The 21,377-nt window shown below is 40.3% G+C and overlaps 2 protein-coding genes across 5 annotated transcripts; one reads left to right on the forward strand and one right to left on the reverse strand.

Annotated features, from left to right (window-relative positions):
* The first annotated feature begins 1,152 nt into the window (after positions 1–1,152).
* Positions 1,153–9,180, forward strand: LOC119546048. Of its 2 annotated transcripts, none has more exons than XM_037852075.1 (4): positions 1,153–1,331; positions 6,844–6,931; positions 7,242–7,573; positions 8,163–9,180. In XM_037852075.1, the coding sequence occupies exons 2-4, from the start codon at positions 6,922–6,924 to the stop codon at positions 8,847–8,849; spliced, it is 1,029 nt and encodes a 342-aa protein (XP_037708003.1). In that variant the 5' UTR covers positions 1,153–1,331; positions 6,844–6,921; the 3' UTR covers positions 8,850–9,180. The 2 variants fall into 2 exon arrangements, with proteins under 2 accessions (XP_037708003.1, XP_037708002.1); XM_037852074.1 differs by lacking the exon at positions 1,153–1,331 and adding an exon at positions 5,476–6,541.
* A 2,114-nt stretch (positions 9,181–11,294) lies between these two features.
* On the reverse strand, positions 11,295–14,448 carry LOC119546046 (zinc finger protein 436). 3 transcript variants are annotated; one of them, XM_037852072.1, is made up of 5 exons: positions 14,419–14,440; positions 14,308–14,364; positions 13,590–14,240; positions 12,071–13,007; positions 11,295–12,011 (listed from the first exon to the last, which is right to left on the reverse strand). In XM_037852072.1, the coding sequence occupies exons 2-5, from the start codon at positions 14,347–14,349 to the stop codon at positions 11,500–11,502; spliced, it is 2,142 nt and encodes a 713-aa protein (XP_037708000.1). In that variant the 5' UTR covers positions 14,350–14,364; positions 14,419–14,440; the 3' UTR covers positions 11,295–11,499. The 3 variants fall into 3 exon arrangements, with proteins under 3 accessions (XP_037708000.1, XP_037707999.1, XP_037708001.1); XM_037852071.1 differs by having other exon boundaries at positions 14,308–14,448; XM_037852073.1 differs by lacking the exons at positions 13,590–14,240; positions 14,308–14,364; positions 14,419–14,440 and adding an exon at positions 13,284–13,548.
* Positions 14,449–21,377: the final 6,929 nt, after the last annotated feature.

Genomic DNA, 21,377 nt, shown 5'->3' on the forward strand with positions numbered 1-21,377 from the left:
TATAAATAGGAAGGAACCCTGATAAAATCTAAAATTTAAGATCAGTGGATTTCCACGAAAAATAAGTGTTAATTGTTTATTTCCTTTTAGTTGAATTTATTTCAAAACTAAAATTTGTTGGGTCACCTATAATTTAATATATAAGAAAATAAAAACAAAAAATTTGAATCTCAACGTATTTTTCATCTTTTATTTTCCATCAACCTACGTATAGCGATTCGTGTCTTCGCTAAATGTGAATCCCGTGTAAAATTGTATATATTAATTTTTGTGTTTAGTAGCACAGCATTTTATAAGAATTAATTTTCGCTTGGCTTTCAACCCCGATTTAATATAGATTCGCCCTTTTCAGTGTTCTTTGATGAACTCTGATATATAAAGATGTATAAAAGATGTAAAATATCTATCTTCAGCCACAAAAATTATATTATAAATAATATTATAAATTATTTACTTTTTCTTTAAAAATATCGATATATTGATATTTTATATATTTTTATCAAACTCAAAACTAAATAGATAGTTGCTGACAGTTCTGCCAAATCTTTGAATTATTTAACAGGGCGGGCCAAATGAATGTGAACCATTTTAAGGTTCTACTTTCACCCGCTATATGGCATTTAAGGCATAACAAAAATTAAAAAAAAATAGTTTGGGCTCCCTTTGAGTCGATCTGAGTTTATCACTCATACGTACTGTTGCACTTTATAAAATTGGTAATTTAATCCTTATGACGTAGATTAGTTATTTTTCTGTATTTTATATAGCGATTTCTTAAACGATATCAATATGTTCACAAGGTTAGAAATGGTCGACTAAATTTGGAATACATTCATACGGACATACGTGTCGTATGCGTAATTTTTAAGGTATCTTTAATTTTGTTGTTGAAAATATAAGAATTCCTTGTGTTATATAAATAATAAACTACTGGATTTAAAGCTGAAAAAACAGAGAATGGTGGGAAAAAGGCTGGGCTGTCTGCACTGGCGAGTTTGTGGAGGTTAAGGGAGGGGAAAGTGAGGGGAAAGTGAGAGTCAGAGAGAGTGCGCGTGCCCGCTCTTCTCTTTCAGCGCTTGTTTAGTCAATTCTCCAAAAAACGCGTCGCGTGCTGTTTAATTTCTGTAGTAAGCGCCATTCATCGTTTTTCACTCGCCGTCGCTGGTCCGTTTTTCCGCTGGTTTTCCTGCATTTCCGCAACCAAAAAAAAACAAAAAAAAAAAACAAGCAACTAATAACTAAGAAAATAAACAATTTTGTGATTAAACAAAGGGAAAACCAATAGCCAAAGAGGGAGACGGAGATAAGCAGAGAGAGAGCGAGCGAATCAAGTAAGTTTTCTACTCTGTGCGAGAGAGAGAGGGTCCTGCTGAAGTTGCAAGTGCTAAATTTAGAACTCAAGCTGAAGGCTGCACCACCAGCACCACCGCCCCACCCCCTTTCCACCCACCACCCACCTACGTCAGACGCTCTCTCTCCAGCGAGCGGAAAAGAGACAGAGAGTGCCTTCGCGCGTGTGTGTGTGGTATGAATGGAACAAAAGTACTTGGACTTGCGGGCGAGCGAGACAGCGAATGTGTGTGCATGTATTTGTGGCACGTAGACTCGTAGTAAAATTTTCCGCGTAAAATTGAAAGCAAATTGAAAAGCTCACGAGGGAGTTTGCAAAAAGTGCCAAAAGTGACGAGAAAAAATACAACAAATTAGTTAAAAGATACATCAATAAAAATAAAAATTCCAGTAGCGTCATACATAGTTAAATATTTAGTAAAAAGATAACACATTGAAAACGAAAATGGTTACATACCTTAATATTAATTATTTTATTAAAAAATACTACTAAATAAAATCAAATTTTTAGATAGAAAGTTCATGATTTTAAAATAATTGAACCTTTTTGGTTTTTGACAATTTAGAAAAAAAAATGGTATTTCTACCAAACATGTTATTAACGAAAGTAAATCTAGCAAAATTTTTAAAGCAACAAAATTTGGAAAAAAAAATTAAATAAATTTTCAGATATCTGCCTTGGGCAACCGAAAAACCAGTTCGTGCGTAGTTTTCCATGTCATGTTTTCCACACTCGGTGGCGAAAAGCGGCTGCAATTTCCCATATCATCGTTGCAACGACTTTCGCACGCTTCGTTTTATTTCACTTCTTTGCCACGGCCCTCCCCTCTCCTTCCCCTCTTCAAATTCTCCTCACCCCTTTCTTCTCACCCCTCCTTTTTGCTGCCACACGTTACAACCCATAGACATAGGAAAAGGTGTAGGAACCTGCCCGCTCCAGCTGCTTCTTGTGCCGTCTAAGGGAAGGTGCGAGACGAAGTTGTAGGCCAAACAAATTTTAAAAGTTTATAAATGTAAATTTAATATAAAAGGATTCACAATAGTTGGCAAATAAAATGAATTTTCAGTTCACAGTCCAAAATAATCATCCGATTCATATCCGCAAACGCTGAAACGCAGCTTCTATTCTGAGAGTAGAGTTGAAAACTTGGCAGCTCAACAAAGGGAGCTGGCTTGCCGGTGACTGAAGACTTGTAGTCATCCCCAATTTGGTAGATTCCAAGCCAGTAAAAATTTTTTTTGAGTTGAGCTTTGATTAAGTTCCACTCCTGTTCGTTTTCAATAACGTCTATAATTCCTCCGGGCGATCATAGATTCTTCCCAAGTTTTCCTGCACCCAGAAAAAAATCCGTTCGAAACGTTCAAAAATCAAGACCAAACGTTGTCAAAAAGTGCGTGAGCCCGTTTGTTGACAGTTCATGAACGGTCGTTCGTAAAATGTGACCGAAACTTTAGGTCGGGTTCCGAACGAATGGTGTCAGTTTAAGAACATTTCGGGCTTAACCTGAGAACATAAAAATCTAAAAAAAATGAGGTTTGTGTACATGCTAGACTTTCTGGACACGCCTGGTAGAGATTTATTTAATTTCCCATCTTATGTTTTGTTATTGGTAGAATTAAATATTTTTTGGTTATTTTGCTGATGACAAAGTAATTATTTATTGATAGAAGTACATATAAACATTAGAAATAATATTTTAATAAAACTTACAATTCACAACCGTCTTCTCGCGGACTCGAACCTGTGCTACCATGTGTCGGAGGCGGACGCTCTAGCAGCTGGACCACCAAGCGAATTTTTCGAGTACGGACAATTGGGACAGTAGACCTACATACATGTTTTTATGAACGATGTTGATAGTTTATCGATTTCGATAGACTTTATCGCGTCTATCGCAGCTTTTTCATGAACGGCGTTCGATATCTGAGAACATTTTTCGCAATTTGGAACCAAGTTGTTCGTCGGTAAAAATTGTTACCAACACCGTTCGATTTTCGTGAACAAACGTTCGAAATGTGAAAACTAAAAATGGAGAACGGATTGTTCGCATTTCATGAAAAATGTTCTTGATTTTTTTCGTTCTTTTTTTTCTGGGTGTGTCATTGATTTTTTCTGCCCTTGGCTCAACAGAAAATGTTCGGCTGCTAATGAAATCCTTCAAGGTGGCCAATTGTCCTTCCATCGCGATCCTTACTGTTGTCATCAGCTGATCTTGCATACTGTCCAATTTCGTATCCAATTTTCTCTGTTGTCCTACGATAGACTCCAAGGTTGTTCTTTGATTCTCCATCTTTAGCTTGATGTTTCTCAGGTCGTCAAACAGGGGCCTGAGAGCGGACATGCAAAAGGCTCCGCATTGTTGAGGTGCGTCCTTAAGTACACAAACAGATCCTGAGACTTCCAGCGGCTCTGTATGACTCTTCAGCGTTGATTTACTTGACTCCAAAGACGATGCTATTTGTAACAGTGATTCCATCCGGTTGTCCAAGCCTTGCTTTAAATTCGAAATATTATCATACAGAGTGGCCACAGAGGATAGGCAAACAGCAACAGATCCTGGGAGCTCGGAGTGAACGGGAGATCCATAAACAGCCAATACAATTATTAAGTACAAAAAGAAACTGGTTAACTTAACCATTACTTGTGTGTATACCCAGCGAAAGTCAGAATTAAACTAAATTCTATTTCGGCTTTTAAAAGAACCCTTCAGTTCCGCTACAAAATTTCTAATTAAACGATAAGGTTGGTGCCAGTCTCCAACAGGCTCTGATAAAGAAACATGACTACATATATTATTTGCCAAATTTGTCTTTTTATACCCTTGCAGAGGTTATTATGATTTCAGTCAGAAGTTTGCAACGCAGTATATATATTCTTGATCAGCATTACTAGACGAGTCAATCTATAAAAAAAAATATTTTTTTTTTTTACATATAAACTCCTACGCTTGGAAATGACATTTTTTAATTAGTTCGGAATTTCGGATTTAATTTTATCAAAATCGAATGACTATATCATATAGCTTCCATAGGAACAATCGGAAAATTGGTGGGAAAATAATATAAAACAAATTATAGCTAGGAATATCATTTTTTTTATTTAATAATTATAACTGCAAGGGTATACAAACTTCGGCTTCCTTTCTTGTTTTCCATATAAAAAGTACAGTTTGGGTAAATTTCGATAGTAAATTAAATTCCCAACAAGTCTTTATTTATCCCCAGTATCTTTGTGATGCAAACAACTTAGTGAACCAAAAGTGGATGTCAAATTGCTATAACTCGCCCCTACACTTTTGTTCGGCACCTTTTCCAACGTTGTTGGAGGCACGAGTTGAGCGCGCATGTACAAAAGCGAGCAGCATTACGACAGGCCCCCCACGCCCCCCAATTTTCCATGGGCGCCCACACGGGCATAGCATCCAAGTAGTAAGTGCACTTTGTGAGTGCGGCCAGGGTTGCCAGACAAACGCTGTTTTGCGCAATTGTTGGGTGGGAATGGGCGAGGAATTCAATGAATGGGAAAACAACCTGCACACAAAAGAAAACCAGCCGAAAGAAATTTGCAGGGAATGTTAATTTAGCACAGCTAATTACTACACGCCGATTATCCACAATCAGTTATTGTGCGCACCTTTTGCAATTAAACAAGACTTACATTGTTGTGTAATACGATCGGGGCTCAAATGCAGTAGATGCAGTAGTAAATGCACTTGTAATTTATGGATTTGGCTTTAAACATTTATCGTTTAAAAGTACATGATCTAAAAACTTAACCCTTAGAACTATTCTATAACTGACATGTTGAAAACTATCTTAGGCAGACAATTTTTTTTTAAACAAAAATTGAAATATTTTTTGTAAAGATTAAAAATCAAAATTTTTTATCATGGAAGACCCCGCGTATCTCCCCATTCACCTGGTAACCCTGGAACTGCAAGTGAGAAGTGAATCGTGGGTTGCACGCAGTGGAGAATTGGTCGGGGAATGGGGGTTGGTGGTCTCTCTCCAGCGCCAGCGCAGAGATTTTCAGAGACGTTGGAGACAACAGTGTTGCCTTGCCACATTGTGGACGCAATGGGTTTTCAGTTGGAGCGCAACGTTAGCCGGTGACGGGCGGTGAGCTATATGCGATATATACCCGATATATACCCGATACACACAGTAACACCGTAGTAACCAGCAAAGTCAGCAGGCGTAGGCGGATTCGAAACCGTTGCACAACTGCATTTCGACAGGAAAAACAATAGGTCGTCGAAGAAGAGTACCCGATCTGAACCCAAAGAGTGTTTAGAAACCAATTTTCGATGGGTTAAAAGGCCAAAAAGCGCAGAACTTAACCCTCTGGTGGTGCGGTGTGCGCCTGGTTTTTTTTATTTGCGAATTTCGCGTCGTCTGGTTTCCGTTCCCGTGGCCGTGCCAAAAAAAAATCGATAATTCCGTGCTGTATAAGTTACGGCGAAAGGTGTCCGTTCGGGATTTGAGTTCGGGTGTTTTGAGTACTACGCGGAAGGACCAAGTGTGCGCGAAAGAGATTGTAGGAAAGAGAGATTGCCACTCACAATACAAAACTCGAACCTACAAATTCAAAGTTCGAGAACCAACATCGGTTGTAACCGGTTAAAAAATTGAAACATTTGGAAAAACATGTTTTAAAACAATCTAAAATCCCTAGTGTTAAGAGAACTATCTTAACCGCTGCGGTTACTCGTTAACTACGGATTTACAACCAAAGAGAGAGCGAGAGCGAGAACGTAAATTGCATTTTTGCACAAAAGGGAAGCGCCGCTTACACTTTACACGCGCGTAAAGAGAGCGGAGAGAGAAGAAGCGCAAAACGAAGCAGCGCGTAAAAATAACAAACAAAAATACATGCGGAGGCGTATAAATAGAAACGGCGTGCAAGGCGCAACGGCAAAAAGTCAGTAGTATGTAGTAATAGTAGTAGGAACAGAAGGAGAAGCGGAAGGAGGAGAAGAATAACGTCGACCGCGACGCCGACTGCGACTGCGGCGTCGTAGTAAGTTTTCTCCTCTGTGTGTGTGCGCGCTGCGTGGGTGCATCGTTGTCGCAGTGTGCGTGCGGCATGTGAAGCGAATAAAGGCCAAAGCAGAAAATCATGATAAAGTTTGTCAGGCAGAAAAATCGAGAAAACACACTAAGGGCAACCAAAAATTTTATGCGTAAAAAGGTGTGGGTTTTGAATATTTTTTTTTAAATTTAATTTTTTAACTTAGTTTGGTTAAACATATTGTGCGACTGTTTTCAAAAAAACTTAAAAAAAATTTTATTTTCTTAATAGTTTGCAAATATGTAAGAGAAACCTCACTCTAAATATTTCGAAAGTGAGCACAAGTTTTCAAAGTTATACCTTTTTAGAAAAAATTTTTAGTTTTATACAATTTATTCTGTTGTACTTGTTTGTTTTTTTTTAGAATAAGCTTTCTTAACTTAACTTAATTATTAATTAACTTAATTTATTTTCTTCCGCAGCGTGAATCGAATGACTCTGGCACAGAATCTGATGGTGAACTCCTCGATGTGGAAAACCAACGTCACTTAGACGTGGAAATGGAAACTAGTAAGTGCCAAACGGCAGGTACAGGTTTCGATGACAAATTTTGAAACTATTTCGAAACTGAAATTATCACGTTTTTGGTTTGAAATACCATTTACATTTAGAAAAACGGTTTTTTTTTTTGGCCCGGTTCGGCATTTAAATGTTGTAATGTTATTTCTGTGTTGATTTTTTTTGTAATATTTCTGTTTTTAAAAGATAATCTTAAACACTAATGAAATCCTCAACTTTAAAAAGCTTTGATAGGTATTGAATAAATCAGAAAAGCTTATAGATCCATATTAATATCATCCATCTCCATCCTATCGCTCAGGTGTTGCTGGCCAAAAACCAATCGCTCCTGAAATGATGTGTCACCAGCAGACGTCGTCATCCTGTGCCCATCTCATGTACGACCAGCACAGTTCCGAGGAGGAGTTGGAGGTGATCAACGGGCCGTCCTCGCAGGCGGGTCAGCATCCCGGCGGAACGGCGGCCACGGGCTCCTCGTGCGCCTCCCGGATCTCGAACCGCGGATGCACTTCCTCGCTGGACACGGAGGCGCCCTACGAGGAGCGGGCCACCACCTCCAACTCGAAGCGCTCCAGCTCCACGCTGATGGTGGAGAACCGCAAGCGATCGCTGGCCCACAGCTCCGACGACGAGGTGGGTTCTGGTGGGATTGTCGGGCGGATTCTCAACTCTGAAAACATAGGGACTTAGACGATGCATATGCAGCAAGGGCTTAAATGCCCCATGATCCATTATCATACCTTTTTTGAACTTCTAGATATCTAGATGAAGATGTCGCTTTTTTGCCATTCTTAGATACAATCTATTTAAAAGTTAGATGAGTTAGTTAAAAGAGTTCCTAATAGATTTCTGTGTGATAAAGTACAAATTTTCCACAACCCTAACCTTTTTAGTTCGGCAAGAGCTTAGATGCACCATGGTGATCGATTAGCATATATTTTTTTAACTTCTAGATGAAGATGTGGTTTTTTTGCCATTCTAAGATAAAATCTATTTAAAAGATTTATGTGTAAGGAAGTCGTATTTCCTTTTTGATTAAGGAATGAGATCCTAATAGATATCTGTGTGAAGAGGTATACATTTTCCAGTTCAACTTTTCATTAATTCAACCAAAAAATCCCTGCCAAGGAAAGTTTAACTTCTTCAAGCACATGAAGATTGAGAATCTGTCCCACTTTTTATGAAATAATTTTTAATGCAGTATGTTTTCATCCCACGACAGTTGCGCAACTCGCTGGAGCCGATCTTGACGCCCGTGAATTTTCGCACATCGCCGCCATTGGAGGCATTCAAGCCAAATCGTAGCCATATGATGTTCCGCTCCACAACGCCACTGATATTATCGGAGGCCCGATGTGGCATCGAAAATATTAAATTATGTGATAATAGTGTAAACGAGGAGAATGGCGACAACGGCGGTGGCGGCAATGGCAGCAAGTGTGCCAAGATTGGTGTGGCAGGCGCCACCGGAACCGGAAACGGTGGCAACGAGAACGAACCGAGTGTGATCAAGGCGTGCAGCAGCTCGCTGAAGATGAGCAACAGCAGCCATCACATCTACCAGCCGCAGCCAAAGTACAGTTTCCACTACAATAGCTCGCGGAGCAGTCCGGCCAGCACCACCGGACTGGACATGGAGGTGCGATCGGTCAGTCCGCCGGCGAAACTGTTCCACTGCGCCATATCGCCCAGGCGGCGACCCAGCAACAATGCCACAACAATATCACCACCATCATCCGCATCCGCATCTGCATCTGCATCTGCATCAGCCGCCTCAACAACAACGACACACAATGCTGCCAATTCCGCCGGAAATGCGGCCAACGTCACCGCCGTCGCCACCCAGAGACTGCAGCGACCGCACCGGCCGTGTTTAGATTTTGATAAGATGCAGCAGGTTAGTCTCTAATGCTAACACCAGAGCAGCCGGAGAAGTCGGAAGATCCGGAATTCGTGGGAATAGGACGAGCAGATGGATGGTCAGTGGAAACGGGGGGCAAATCAAAGACTTTTTATACGAACCAAACTGAACCTGTACTCGGAGAACAGCCTAGGGGTTGGTAGGAGACCTCGGCTTCAGCAGCAGCAGCAGCAAATGATTCAAGATTCAGATTCAGACAACAGAGGAAAATATCATCAAATCAAATTATATAAATCTAAAGGTAATTCAAATTTTAACGCAAACCAACAAAACCAAGAGAAACCTAAAATTTACAATAGATGCAGCTATTTTTTCACAATTTTAAACTGAAAAACTGTAAACAAACAAACACTGTAATGCGCAGGGGGATCGAATCGAAAGTTGATGCAAGAACAATAGATTTAAAGAAGCTCCGGTGTGTAAAGATGATCGAAATTGATAGCGAGGGGGTGTAAAGAAAGAAAGTCGTATGCTAGCCGTACGGCAGAAAGGATCACAAAGATGATTAAAAATAATCTTAAGGAAAAGCTCTGGGTGTAATGATTTAGATGATAAAAGGCCAGCCAGTGGAAACTGTGAACTGTAAATATTGTATTTGTGTGGGATAAACCAAAAAACTTTTGAAGAATTGGCATGCCATCGATGGGGAGAATCCGAAGAAGCGGAGTAGAATGTATTTTAATTTTTTTAAAAATCCGACGAAAAACACTTGTGGTGATGTGGCAGAAGACTCAAAACTTGAAAAAGAGAAGATTATATTTCTATAAAATGAAGGAAAGCTGGAAAAAACAGTGAGCGGCCAGAGGGAAAGCGGGAAATTGGGAGAAATGGAGGGAAAATAGTGTGGCAAACACTTGGGACGCAGAAATAGCAACAGCAACAATGTGAAGCAACAATAGCAACTGAAATAATATAAAACAAGCAAACAAAACCTTTTGTATGAGAAACGGGGAGCCGAAAGAAAAACTGTCGCAGCGACAGGTGAAAAACAGTTAAATTATGTGTTTAATGTACAACATAAAATAGCGAGCTATTTTATAAACAATATTCAATTTATCCACAATTAAGAGAAACGACAAACAACAAAACCAAAAAGCTGCCATCAAGATTCATGCATACGATTAAAGGTTTAGTTCAGGGCTCGGGATCCAAGCTGAAAAGAAAAAATTGTATTTTTACTAGCTTGAATACCGAGCCCCACCAATATGATTGATTGATTGATGAAGACTACTAAACAATTGGGAAATGTTTGCCAGCTCATATGTGTATTAGTCAAGCATAGTTATTGCCTTTCTTTGTCAAGTAAATGAAGAAACAAAACGAAAACGAATCATCGCAGCAAGTAAACCCATATTCAATTCAATAAAAAACCAAATGATACGAAAAAAAACTAAAAATCAGTAAATGTGTGCAACCATAGCAAAGCAAAAGTAAACAAAACGTACATTTTTAAGTAAAAACCAAGCAATGATGCAAAGTCAGTGTAATGCTAATTTTAAATCGTATTTACTAGCGGAAGGCGGGCAAAATTTCAGTTTCCTCCAAAAGTAGGCAACAGTTTTGATAACCATGCTAATTTTTTCAATAACCATCTCATCATCCCACTAAAAACGTTTCACGCCCCACAAAACCACAACAGAGACACTCGACACATTCAACCTACCAAAACAGCATAATCCACACCACCAAGACACCAAGAATATTTATGATAAAGCGGGGGATCGATGGACCGAAGTTAGGATCAGGCTGGGAGAGGCGAAGTGCAGATATGATACTGATACTAGGAATGCAGTTTTCGTAATTTTTAATTAATTAAACAGAAATCGAAACGGAAACAAAAACGAGGGGAGATCGAACAGATGAATTATATTATATATGTGTAACAAACGGGAGAATCGGAAGATATCATGGACTGAGCGTAAATTAAAGCGTGGAAAAGATAGGAAGCTGGTGAAGCAACCATTACTAGGATTTTAGTTTGTAGGCTCTAAAGCGATGGAAATTACTGTGAGAACGGCTAACAAACACACAAATCTATGGAATGTATGGCTGCGGGGCGTTTATGTTGAATATTTTTGAGAAACGAAACAAAAACCATAAAAAAAGAGGAAAACAAATTATGTTGTAAACAAAGAATACAAAGATTTCATTGCGTTTAGGGCCCGCTGACAGGCGCCCAAACACTTGTGTTGTACATAGTTACATAATTAATAACAAAATATATTTAATATATACTTACTCATTAAAAATTAAGTCGACGAACGGTACAAGTGCAAAAAGAGAAAGAAGTAAGAAAAACAAATTTGAGAAAAAACGAATGAAAGAAGATGACAAGACGAAAACATGAAAATTAATAAAGAAATGCTCTGCAATAGAAAAGGTGGAAATGTTTTTTAAATTACAACAAGGGTTAAGAATAACTGCCCAACTATCTTTTTGAACTTACAGATTTATTACCCCTAAACTTGAGTCTCAAATATTTACATTATCCTTTTCTTTATTTTATAAATACAAGCATGTAGCTTTTCGTTCCCTACTCACTAAATTCGAGCTCCTATTTACATAGACAGATTGTACAAAAATGCGTACAACGGATAAGTAACCTATCTTACTCCGAAGAAACCTTGGCACAGCATGGCTATAAGCCCAGGATTTCCTGCCCAGCTTGGTCGCGCATGGCGTCAGACTTATTGTGTTGGATGTTGGTGGCCACCTTGTCATCCCCTTCGACTGGCACTAGATTGTTGTTGCCAGCTGCCTTCTTCTTTTTGACTTTCTCCGCAGGCGCCTGGTTAGTTCTGCCCGGATCGTGGATCCGTGAGTGCCGCTTGAGATCCCCTGAGACTCGGAACTTCTTCTCGCAGATGGAGCACTCATATGGTCGCTCCCCAGTGTGCACTTTTATGTGGCTGAGGAGGTATGAGCTGGCCCGGAAGGTTTTGTCGCAGTGCTGGCAGGCGTAGTTCAGTTCCCTGGTGTGGATTCTGCGGTGCAAGACCAGGGAGTATCTCCTAGAGAAACTCTTTCCGCAAAACTCACACATGTGAGCTTTGATATCGCTGTGGCGCGATATGATGTGGTACTTTAGGTCGCCCCACTGCCGGAATTTAAAGTCGCACTTCTCGCATTTAAAAGGTTTTATGCCGGAATCTGTGATTAAGGATCAAGGGTAAGTTGGTAGTTTCTGAGAGATTTCAAACTAGACTCACGTGTCCTTTCGTGCGCCTTCAGGGCGCTCTGTGTGTAGAAGGATCTTTCGCAGCTGTCGCACTTGTGGGATCTCTGCTGGTTGTGCGTGTACTGATGGTACTTGAGGGCATTGTACGAGTTGAAGTCCCGGTTGCACTTGTCGCAAAAGTGCTTTCTCCTCGTCTTGCTCAGCGTCTCCTCGGACAAACTCGAGTCCAAGCCCTCCATCGAGAAGCTTTCGTTGTGCTCCTCATCCTCCGGATCTCCATCTTCGAAGGGCGAAGCTGGTCGGCTGTCCGTCATGTCATCCTCTTCCAGTTTGAAGGCTTCATTTATCTCTAGGGGAGATCTGCGCAGCTGTTCGATGGAGGAATTGGGTGGAGGAACCGAGGGAGGCGGTGGCGTCTGACAGGCTGGTGGGGCAACCAACAGGGTCTGCTGCTCATTTGGTTCGCCTGCTTTTGACAGAGACTTCTCCATTTTTGAATCAATCTGAGGTTGTTCCTTTTCGGGACTGAGGAAGTCCAAGGCCATGTGCTCGCTTTCATGGGGGTTCTCTTTCAGCAGTGGAGTGGCCTGCTCTGCAGAAGCTGTCGGCGGTTCTCCCGGCAGCAGGAGAGCCGGAAAAGTGATGTCCCTGAAGTTGTTGTTGAACCAAGGTGCCGGCATTCCGCTGGAGGTTAGTTCAAGGTCCACCAGCTCATCGCAGGTGTCCTCTATCGAAACCTTGTCCACCACATTCCGAATGCCCTCGAGCATGTCCTCCGTATCGCTGAACTCCACATCGTCGACTACGGGCCCAGAATTCGGTGTGCTGTTGGTGTTGACCACCACGGGACTCAATTTGTCCATGTTGACACCCACATCGTCCACGTGGTGAGTGATGTTGTGAAAGTTCTCAAAGTTCAGCTGCACGTCGTGAAAAACCTGGTCCAGTTTGGCCTGCTCTTGTTGCAGCTTTGGGAAAACAAAATGTTAGAAGTCTATTAGAAATGTTAAAAACAATATAGAAAATTCTAATAATACTATCAGACACGCTTTACTTAGCTAATTGGAGCATACGGGAGATGGAGATATAGAAGCAGCAAAGCGAGATTTCAATACATGGTAACGTGGCGGCGGACAGACCTAAGCGTTATGGGCGTTAGAGTGGGCAGTGCAAACTTTTTTTTAAGTCAATCCATAGGTACTGACATGACAACTACATTTCTATCACTTTTTTCTTGGACTCACATTTTAGGAGCCACAGTTTTGGACGGTTTGAGGGCGTAGCAGCTCTAGAATCTGCAAGCTTAATCCCAACTTTCTAGCTTTTATAGTTTCCGAGATCTCAGCGTTAATTCGGAAGGACAGACAGTCGGACATAGCTAGATCAAGTCGGCTAATATTTCAGATCAAGAATATACCATTTTACTCTACAAGTACAGGGTATAAAAGATTACCTAACTTTAAAAAAGATATATATTTTAGTGCCCTATTTTGTATTGTTTTTAAAATATAACACTGTGGTTTCTAAGACTTCTAGAGCCCTAGGCTAACCTTATCCTGGGCAGACATTCCGCACATGTCCAGAGGCTCCTTTTGCTGCTGCTGCTGGGGATCCTGAACCACCAGGCGTTGCTCCAGAACGGTGGGTTCGTAGTGCTGCTTGAGGTGGGCGAAGAAGTCCAACTGGGTGTGCACCGCATAGCCGCAGATTTCGCAGGAGTACGAGGGAGCCACGTCCTGGACGTGCTTGTGCTGGTGGTGGTGCTCCAGGTCGGCGTCTATGTTGCCCTTGAGCTTCCGCGAGATGCGTTTCTTGTGGGGCAAGACCTTGCGGGCGTTCGCATTGCAGGATGTGTTGTTGTGGGCATAGAGGAGGTCCTCGTCCTCGTGCAGACCCGTGGACACGTCGATGGGAACGGTGGGCTCGATGGCCAGGGCCGGGAAAGTGGGCTGGGCATCCTGCTGGTGGTGGTTGGGCACAACATCGTTTTCCGGCGACGACTTGTCCACAAATTGAAAGATGGTGTTGTGGAAGTTCAGTTCCGGCGTCAGCGATTCCTTTTCCACGTAGCCCACTCCGTTTTCGGAGTTCCCGGAACTGGGATTCGTGCTCAGATTGGTGGGCCCCTCTGATTTGTAGGTGTGATCGATGAGATCCATAATGAAATGGTTCGGATTCATTAGCTCCGTAGCCAGCAGCGTCTGTTTTTCGGTTGAAAATCGGTTAACAGTCATGTTTTAACTCGGAATTTCATTATACTCCACTTACGTGGTCGATGAACTGCTGGGTGTCCACTTCCTTGCGCTCCATTTTGCCCGATTTTCACTTGAATTCATTAAATATAATATAATATGAAATGTTTTCACCCAAATGTACTACCTCAATCAGCTGTTGCTGGCAGTGTGACCCCTCTTGTTTTCAGCAATAGAGGTGGACAAACATATCCGAATCATCGCATCGCCAATCAATATCCTTGGATTGGATATCCTTGGAATCATCAACATATCCTTAGGCCTCAATGGAGCCTATAACTAAGTTCCTATGGGTTTATAAAATGGTGTTTAAAAAACATTTAGATTTATATATTTTATACTTACTGTCGCGATTATAAAGTGGCATATACAGTACAGTCTTAAAGAGCATAAGGGGCTCAGGGGCCAAGAGCGTGCCATTCTGCATTTTGTCAGCAAAGTCGGAGTGGCCCTCGTGGTTTTTTTAAAAAACGGCGTTTTAAAAAAATGCAAACATCCGTAGCTGATAAGCAGTGCACTCTTAGACCTTCCCATAAGGCGCTAAATTTTTAACTAAGCAGTGCAAAAAGCCGTTTTACAGTGTGACCGTGCAATTTTCACTTTCAAATAATTAAAGTGAACAAATCAGGTGAGTGTCTTCGCTAAGGCGCTAAATTTGAAAAGTATCTTATCTTTAAGAAACATTTTGTATATAATTGATTTTTAAGGCATTTAATAAATGTTATAGTATTTTACTTAAAAATACTTTTTTTAAAGAAACTTTAATAGAATGCAATACTATTAAATATTTACCAGTAACATTTTACGTGTTTAGCATTTAATTATACTATATTGTCCAAATGGCAAATGTAATGAAAATATCTGAAGCACAGTACAGTAGACACATTGTCCATCACGGTCCTCCATTCTTACTTCCCAGTTGAAGAGTTCGTCGCTGATGCACTGGAAATATATGACTCGCTGTTTCTAGCTTGTTGACACCCACCCATATGATAGTTGTTTTTTTCGCATGGGATCAAGCCGCCCTTTACTTTAAAAGCGTCATATTTCTCTTTGTTTTGGAAAGACTCCAGATATCCTCTATTATTCCGACAAGCGAGTACAACCTCCATGCAGTTTTTCTGGTCGTAGTTTTCCATGCACAAATACCTAGATCCAATCTTCTTAAATCCTGTCGAGATGTATGACTCGTTCGCTTTAGCCTCAATCGCGTCAAGACTTTAATGATGCCTAATAACTCCAGTTGTTCCTGAATTCATTTTTAACTTTCCTGCGTTTTCTTCTGTGCAAGAGCTTAATTTATTTCGAACAAACGTTTTTTCAAGAAAAAAAGGACTCCAAAAGGAGACTTTGCCTGTAAAGTCTACCAACGAGTTTGTTTCTCAGATGACCTCCTCTTTCAAGGCAGGCCTTTTTAGCATTACGCCAACTCTTTTGGTTATTATGATCCACGTAAAAATATCTGTACCCCACTTTCTCCCTTCGGGAGTTTCCTTTTGAAGTTTTTTCCAGATTTGCCAGGGGTTCTTGAAATATGCCCATTTTGGACAGTTTGACAATTGCAAGAAACCATGATACAGATATTAAAAACGTGAGTTAAGAAGGTTTTACTTCATATTAACATATTCGTGTTTAAGTTTTATTTTTAACTATACACAACAAAAGTATATATGAGTTTAAGTTTGTAAAATATTTGAAAAAGAAATTACAATTTAAGCACCGCATAAGGGGTTTAATTTTTCCGATAATCAGAAAGAGTTTGTTGTGATTTATAGTGAATCCCCATCGAATTGGAGTTCGTCAAACATCAAAGTGCGCTAGTTCTCGACTCTCAAACTTCGCCCCTCGTGACTTGTCAATCGCACCGTTTAAGGTGTTTCCTGATGGATTCCTCAACGGATTCCATTGTTATTGTTATGATTCATGGGAATTCGTGTGCGTAATTATCCGATTCCATTAAACAAAGCGGGTTGGTATTTATTTTTACACCCGTTTCGGTGAGTCAGTGGAAGTGGAGATCAAAAAGCTGCAAGGCCACAAAATATGCGGATTGTCTATTAATTGTTTATTAAACATTAACAGCATTTTAGGGCGAAGTGCTAAGCAGCCGTCGCTCGTCACATAAAATTCTCGAAAAGAGTGTTCATAAAATTTTATGAAGTTTTTGCGGTTGGTCGCCACTTGAAGTCGGGCCTAAAAATACCGAGGGGGAACATATGGGTATGGATGCTCCCCACATTCCCTTCTTCGTGGGCCTAAGCCCTCTGATCCGTTTACCATAAATATGTTGATATATCACTGAGCGGGATTAGCTTCCTGTTTGCGGCCATATGGAGATGGGAACCGCTTGGATTATGTGCCACTTCAGAATGTGGAATATATATGAAGTGTTAATTTGTAATGGGAATGTTTATGGCCCTGTTTGTTGTCGAACTTTATGTTCCAACCAATTGGTTTCTGGAGCAACAGGGGAGTTCCCAAATGGGAGACAATAATTTAGGGGTTTTCAATATGGCCACAGCTTATCATTTAATTTAATATTTGTTGGGGCGTAATAAGTTTTAAGCAGTATAGAATATTATTTGGTTTTGTAATGAAGTTTTATATATTATGATTTTTATAATATTAAGAAATTTGATTTTTATTGAATATTTATACAAACATGCAATCCCAAAGATATATATTTTGTTTTGCCTTTCAAGTCCATTCTTTCATTTGTAATATTATTGTGGGCCATATAAATATTGTTTTTTCATTAGGGGGAAATGCAAATTGTTTGCGTTTTGGCTCACACATTAGTAACGCCCACCAGCTGCCCACCAGAACCCGTGATCTATTCCATCCCAAATTCCATGCCATACAGATACAATGCTACCTGACTCTGCCTCTTTTGATTATTTCCTGTGTGTTTATTTTGCGAGCTGCCAAGCAATTTTTGTTTGTTTTTGGTTTATAGTACTCTTAAACTCTGAATAAATAAATAGGAATCCGTTTTTGTGGTTTTCAAATATTTTTCGCAAATATGAAAAGTCAATATTTTCTTTTGGCGAAATAATAAAAGTATTAACCTGCCTGGGTAAATGGGATTGTTATGGTTAATTTCTGGGAACAATTGTTGGGAACATTTGCGAGTTACACACATACTTACTTTAACTATTTTAAGAATTTTTTGTCTTTCTTTAAGATACATAGTAAAGAAAACTAAGTTATAACTATCTTTTCCGAATCTTTAACAAGCTAAAACAAATATTTCCCACTTGATTTCTGTAACAATCTTGCCTTCAGCTCGTTAGAGAAGTTTATGTAGCAAAAGGAGGCAGCAAAAAAGACTGCGGCTGTCAACATTTTGTACATTATTACATGCTTTACAATACCATTATTATCATAAGCGTGCTTTTTTGTGGATACAACAAAAGCAGAAGCAAGTAAGTTTTTGTAAAAAACACAACACAGGCGTAAGGACCTCCACCATCCTCTCCTCCATCCGAGGAAGGGCAGGAAACATGCAAGTGCCCAAGTGCCTTCTTTTGTTCTTTGTCACGTACTGCGGTGCTACGGACCCTCCTTCCGACCTCCCCTCCCAGGAAATAATCAAAACCCCACACTCGGAAATAAGCGAACAAGTGTAGCAGTGGCGAAACCACCTTACAACCACACGGATCCGGCGCGAAGGACCATGGACCAACAGCAGGACCAACCTACCGCAGACTCGAGTTTTTCGCTGCTGCAAAAAAGAGGAAGCGGAAAGGAGCCTCATCAAGAGCGGTTCGATCGCTGAAGAGAGCTTCAGATATCCAGCAATGCAGAGGGTGTATTGGGTTCTTCAAGATTAGAGATTGAAGTAGGTTAAAAGTGTACTTTAAGCCAGTGAACTAAGCAATGGGTCAACACTTTTTTAGCTACGACCATTTGCTTTTACTTAGAATGTATTTTTGTTACATATTATTTATTTATTATTGAAACGTAAAAATAAAACGAATTTGTATTTCCTTTAATTTTTTTATATTTTAATGAATAGATTATTTTCAGCGTATTTATTTAACAATCTATCCAATAACATAATATTAAAAACATCGATACTTTATAAAAATAAAATGTTGTGTATACAAACTGTTGATGTAAAGAGCAGTTTGTATGTTGCAGTTCCATAAAATCTAGAACTCTCAAGCGAGAGACTTCCCAGTCTAATCAACTTATAAAAGCTCAACTTGTTTTCATTTTTTAAATCTCATTGTTTTTTGTTACCTCCTCCAGTTTGTCGCCTTGCGGGTCCAAATTATAAAACAAAAGCTGTAAAATGTAGCCAAATTCAAAAACAAACAGAGGAAAGACAGGCACCACAATTTCGCCCTTGGGGCTTCAAAGACCGCCCCCCCTAAAAATTTTCTGACCCCACCCACAACGCCCCCTTTTCCCGTTTTGCTGTTGGTGCTGCTGCTGCATAAATATTGTCAATAGCAACAACTGCAGACGGAAAAACAGCAGGGTTTTGGTATTTCGTCTGGCCGGGGGTTAGAGAACCCCTCCCACCCCGTTGGCCCCACCGCCCCTGCTTCCTGTCACATTCCCTTTCTTAGCTCACGTTTTTTACTTTTTGTTGTGCCATTGTTGCTAACAATTTTGTGCTCATCTCAGCGAAAAATCTGTTGACGCAATTGTCACGTGCTGTTCCCAGGCAGTTTTTCACTTGCATCTCCGACCGTGTCCTGCCAAAAGGATGCTTTTTGTATATAGTTTTCAAAAACACATTAAGGGGAGGCATGGGGAATCTCTTGCCTCGTGCCACATATTTTACCCCGAGTCTGAGTTTTGAGCCCCTCGTTAAGTGCAATGCGGCGACGCACAAGTGGCGACACAATCTGATTCACTTACCCCTGGTAAAAAAGGACATTTAGTGGGGGATAATGAGGCCTAATGTCAGTGGAATTTCTTAAGATCTCCAAAAGGTACAAACATATTATTATCAGAATTATGAAATTGTTATTGATTACCAAAGGTTTTTTAAAACGAACAAGTTTGGTAATCTTTTTGTTATTATTATTATGTAGATATTTCCCATAAATCCTTTAAGTTTGGCGGAGCATTGCTACTCCAATTATTTTGTTAATAATTATCATTATCAATTATTTACCATTATTATTAAAATATTACATTTTGAATATGCTTCCTTTATTTTCAAATTGTTGTGTTGAACTTTTAGGACTACTATTTCCTAAAAACAAAATTCAAAGCAAAGTCACGTTTTCATTAAAGTTAAAACTAAAATTTTTAAAACCCTTGAATTATGTAGTAAAATGACTTTGCTTGTTCCTAAATGTATTCTAAAATTGCACAGGTGTTTGTATACAAAGGCTTGTTTCGGGCAGAAAATTGCTCCTGACAATAACACACTTTAACCAACAGACTAATTAGAGAAATCTCCCGCTTTATTTGTGTTCTGCAAATGTGCTTCCCTTTTCTTAAGCATTTTTTAACCAGGGAATCGACTTATGTGCTACCCGCTAAGCTTGCACACGCCCTACTCTACCTTTTTGCCAATATATACCGATATTCCGACATTTGTTCGCCCCGAAGCTGGGCAACCCAAATCCGAAATGCTAGTCCATAATCAAAAGAAATATAAATATATTCCCCGCCTGGCAATTCGCATTCGGATCGGGTGGAGAGCGATAGTTTTCACATGTTTTGTTCGAGCATTAATTCCGTTTAAATGGTTTCCGCAACAGATTTGAGCTTTGCACGTAATCAAGTGGAAATGAATTTGACCAACACAAGAGGTTTATACACATCGTTTTCCGTGCCTTTATTTTTGCGGTGTCCCATTAGTTTGATTGTTTCGAGGGCCACTGAGCCGTGAAAAATATCAGAGAAATAAAAGTTTGAAAGACCAAAATGAGCTGGATTTTTGAAAAGCAAAAAGATTGGTTGATAGCCGTTTTCAGGACTCGCAACGGGATGTTTGCAGGAGATCTTTAGGATCATATGCATCGATATTTGGCTTATCAAAAAGTCATTGACCCATTTCATATAAGTCTTAAGAGTGTTATAAGGTACTATTAATAAATACAAAAAACTATCTTATTAATAGTTGTTACAACTACCTAGGATACAAGGACATAACACCTTAACCAATATATTTAATTTATATTAAGGTCATTCGTTGTCAACCTCTATTTCGTTCGACCTTGCCGTGGTGACCAAAAAACCAAAAATTAAACAGCAAACTTGAGATTAGTTAACATATCGTGACTGTGACCAACGAACGCGACAGGATCTCCGAAGGACTCCAGCCGAAGGTCAATGTATGGCCACAATTCTGCGTTAGATGCCAAAGTTTCTACCCAAAAACTGCGTACGGTTAACCAGGAGAGGCCAAAATATGCCATTTACTTTGGCCACACATCGATGTTTCGGCTCAAGGACGAATTGCTCGTCGTCCAAGGACGCATCCCGAGGAACTCAGGGAAACACGAGATACCAGATACCAAACACCGAATATCGGCACCAGCAGCTGAGTTTGGCCTGCTTGCTGTCGTCGGGATGTCAAAGTCAGCGGGTGCCAATGGAAGTCCTTTATTTCGGCATCCTTACTCGAGGCTCATCATCTCGCAGGCAGGCAGGCGCGTCCTGCCGCGTGGATCCCCCCTGACTTTGGCTCTCGTTCCCGATTTCCTATTCCGATTTCTGATGCTGCCTCCTCCGGTGCACTGCTGGTGCAAATCGCCGGCATTTAACACTAACCTTCCGATCTCCGCTGCCGTCCAAGGAATTTCAGCCAGCGGGCAACGGGACAAAAGGACAACGGCCAGTCGCTTTCCAAAATCAAAACAGCACCTGAGTCTCGAGCTGGGCCCTTGGGCAAAAAACACCTTTGACTTGTGTCAACTGTGGAAATTTTAACACTGCACTAAAGTCTTAGGAATTTGATAAAGGATGAATCAAACTTACGCCACTTTAAACTACATCTATAAGAGAACGGTGTAGTTTCCTAGAGGATCGCAGCCCAGCTACTATGGCTTAAAATTAAAGTCTGATATAAAAATCCAAGATTGAGAAATAAATCAAAGAAGATTACTAGTCGAGGAT

This window comes from Drosophila subpulchrella, chromosome 2L (assembly GCF_014743375.2).
Source record: "Drosophila subpulchrella strain 33 F10 #4 breed RU33 chromosome 2L, RU_Dsub_v1.1 Primary Assembly, whole genome shotgun sequence".
Lineage (NCBI taxonomy): Eukaryota > Metazoa > Arthropoda > Insecta > Diptera > Drosophilidae > Drosophila > Drosophila subpulchrella.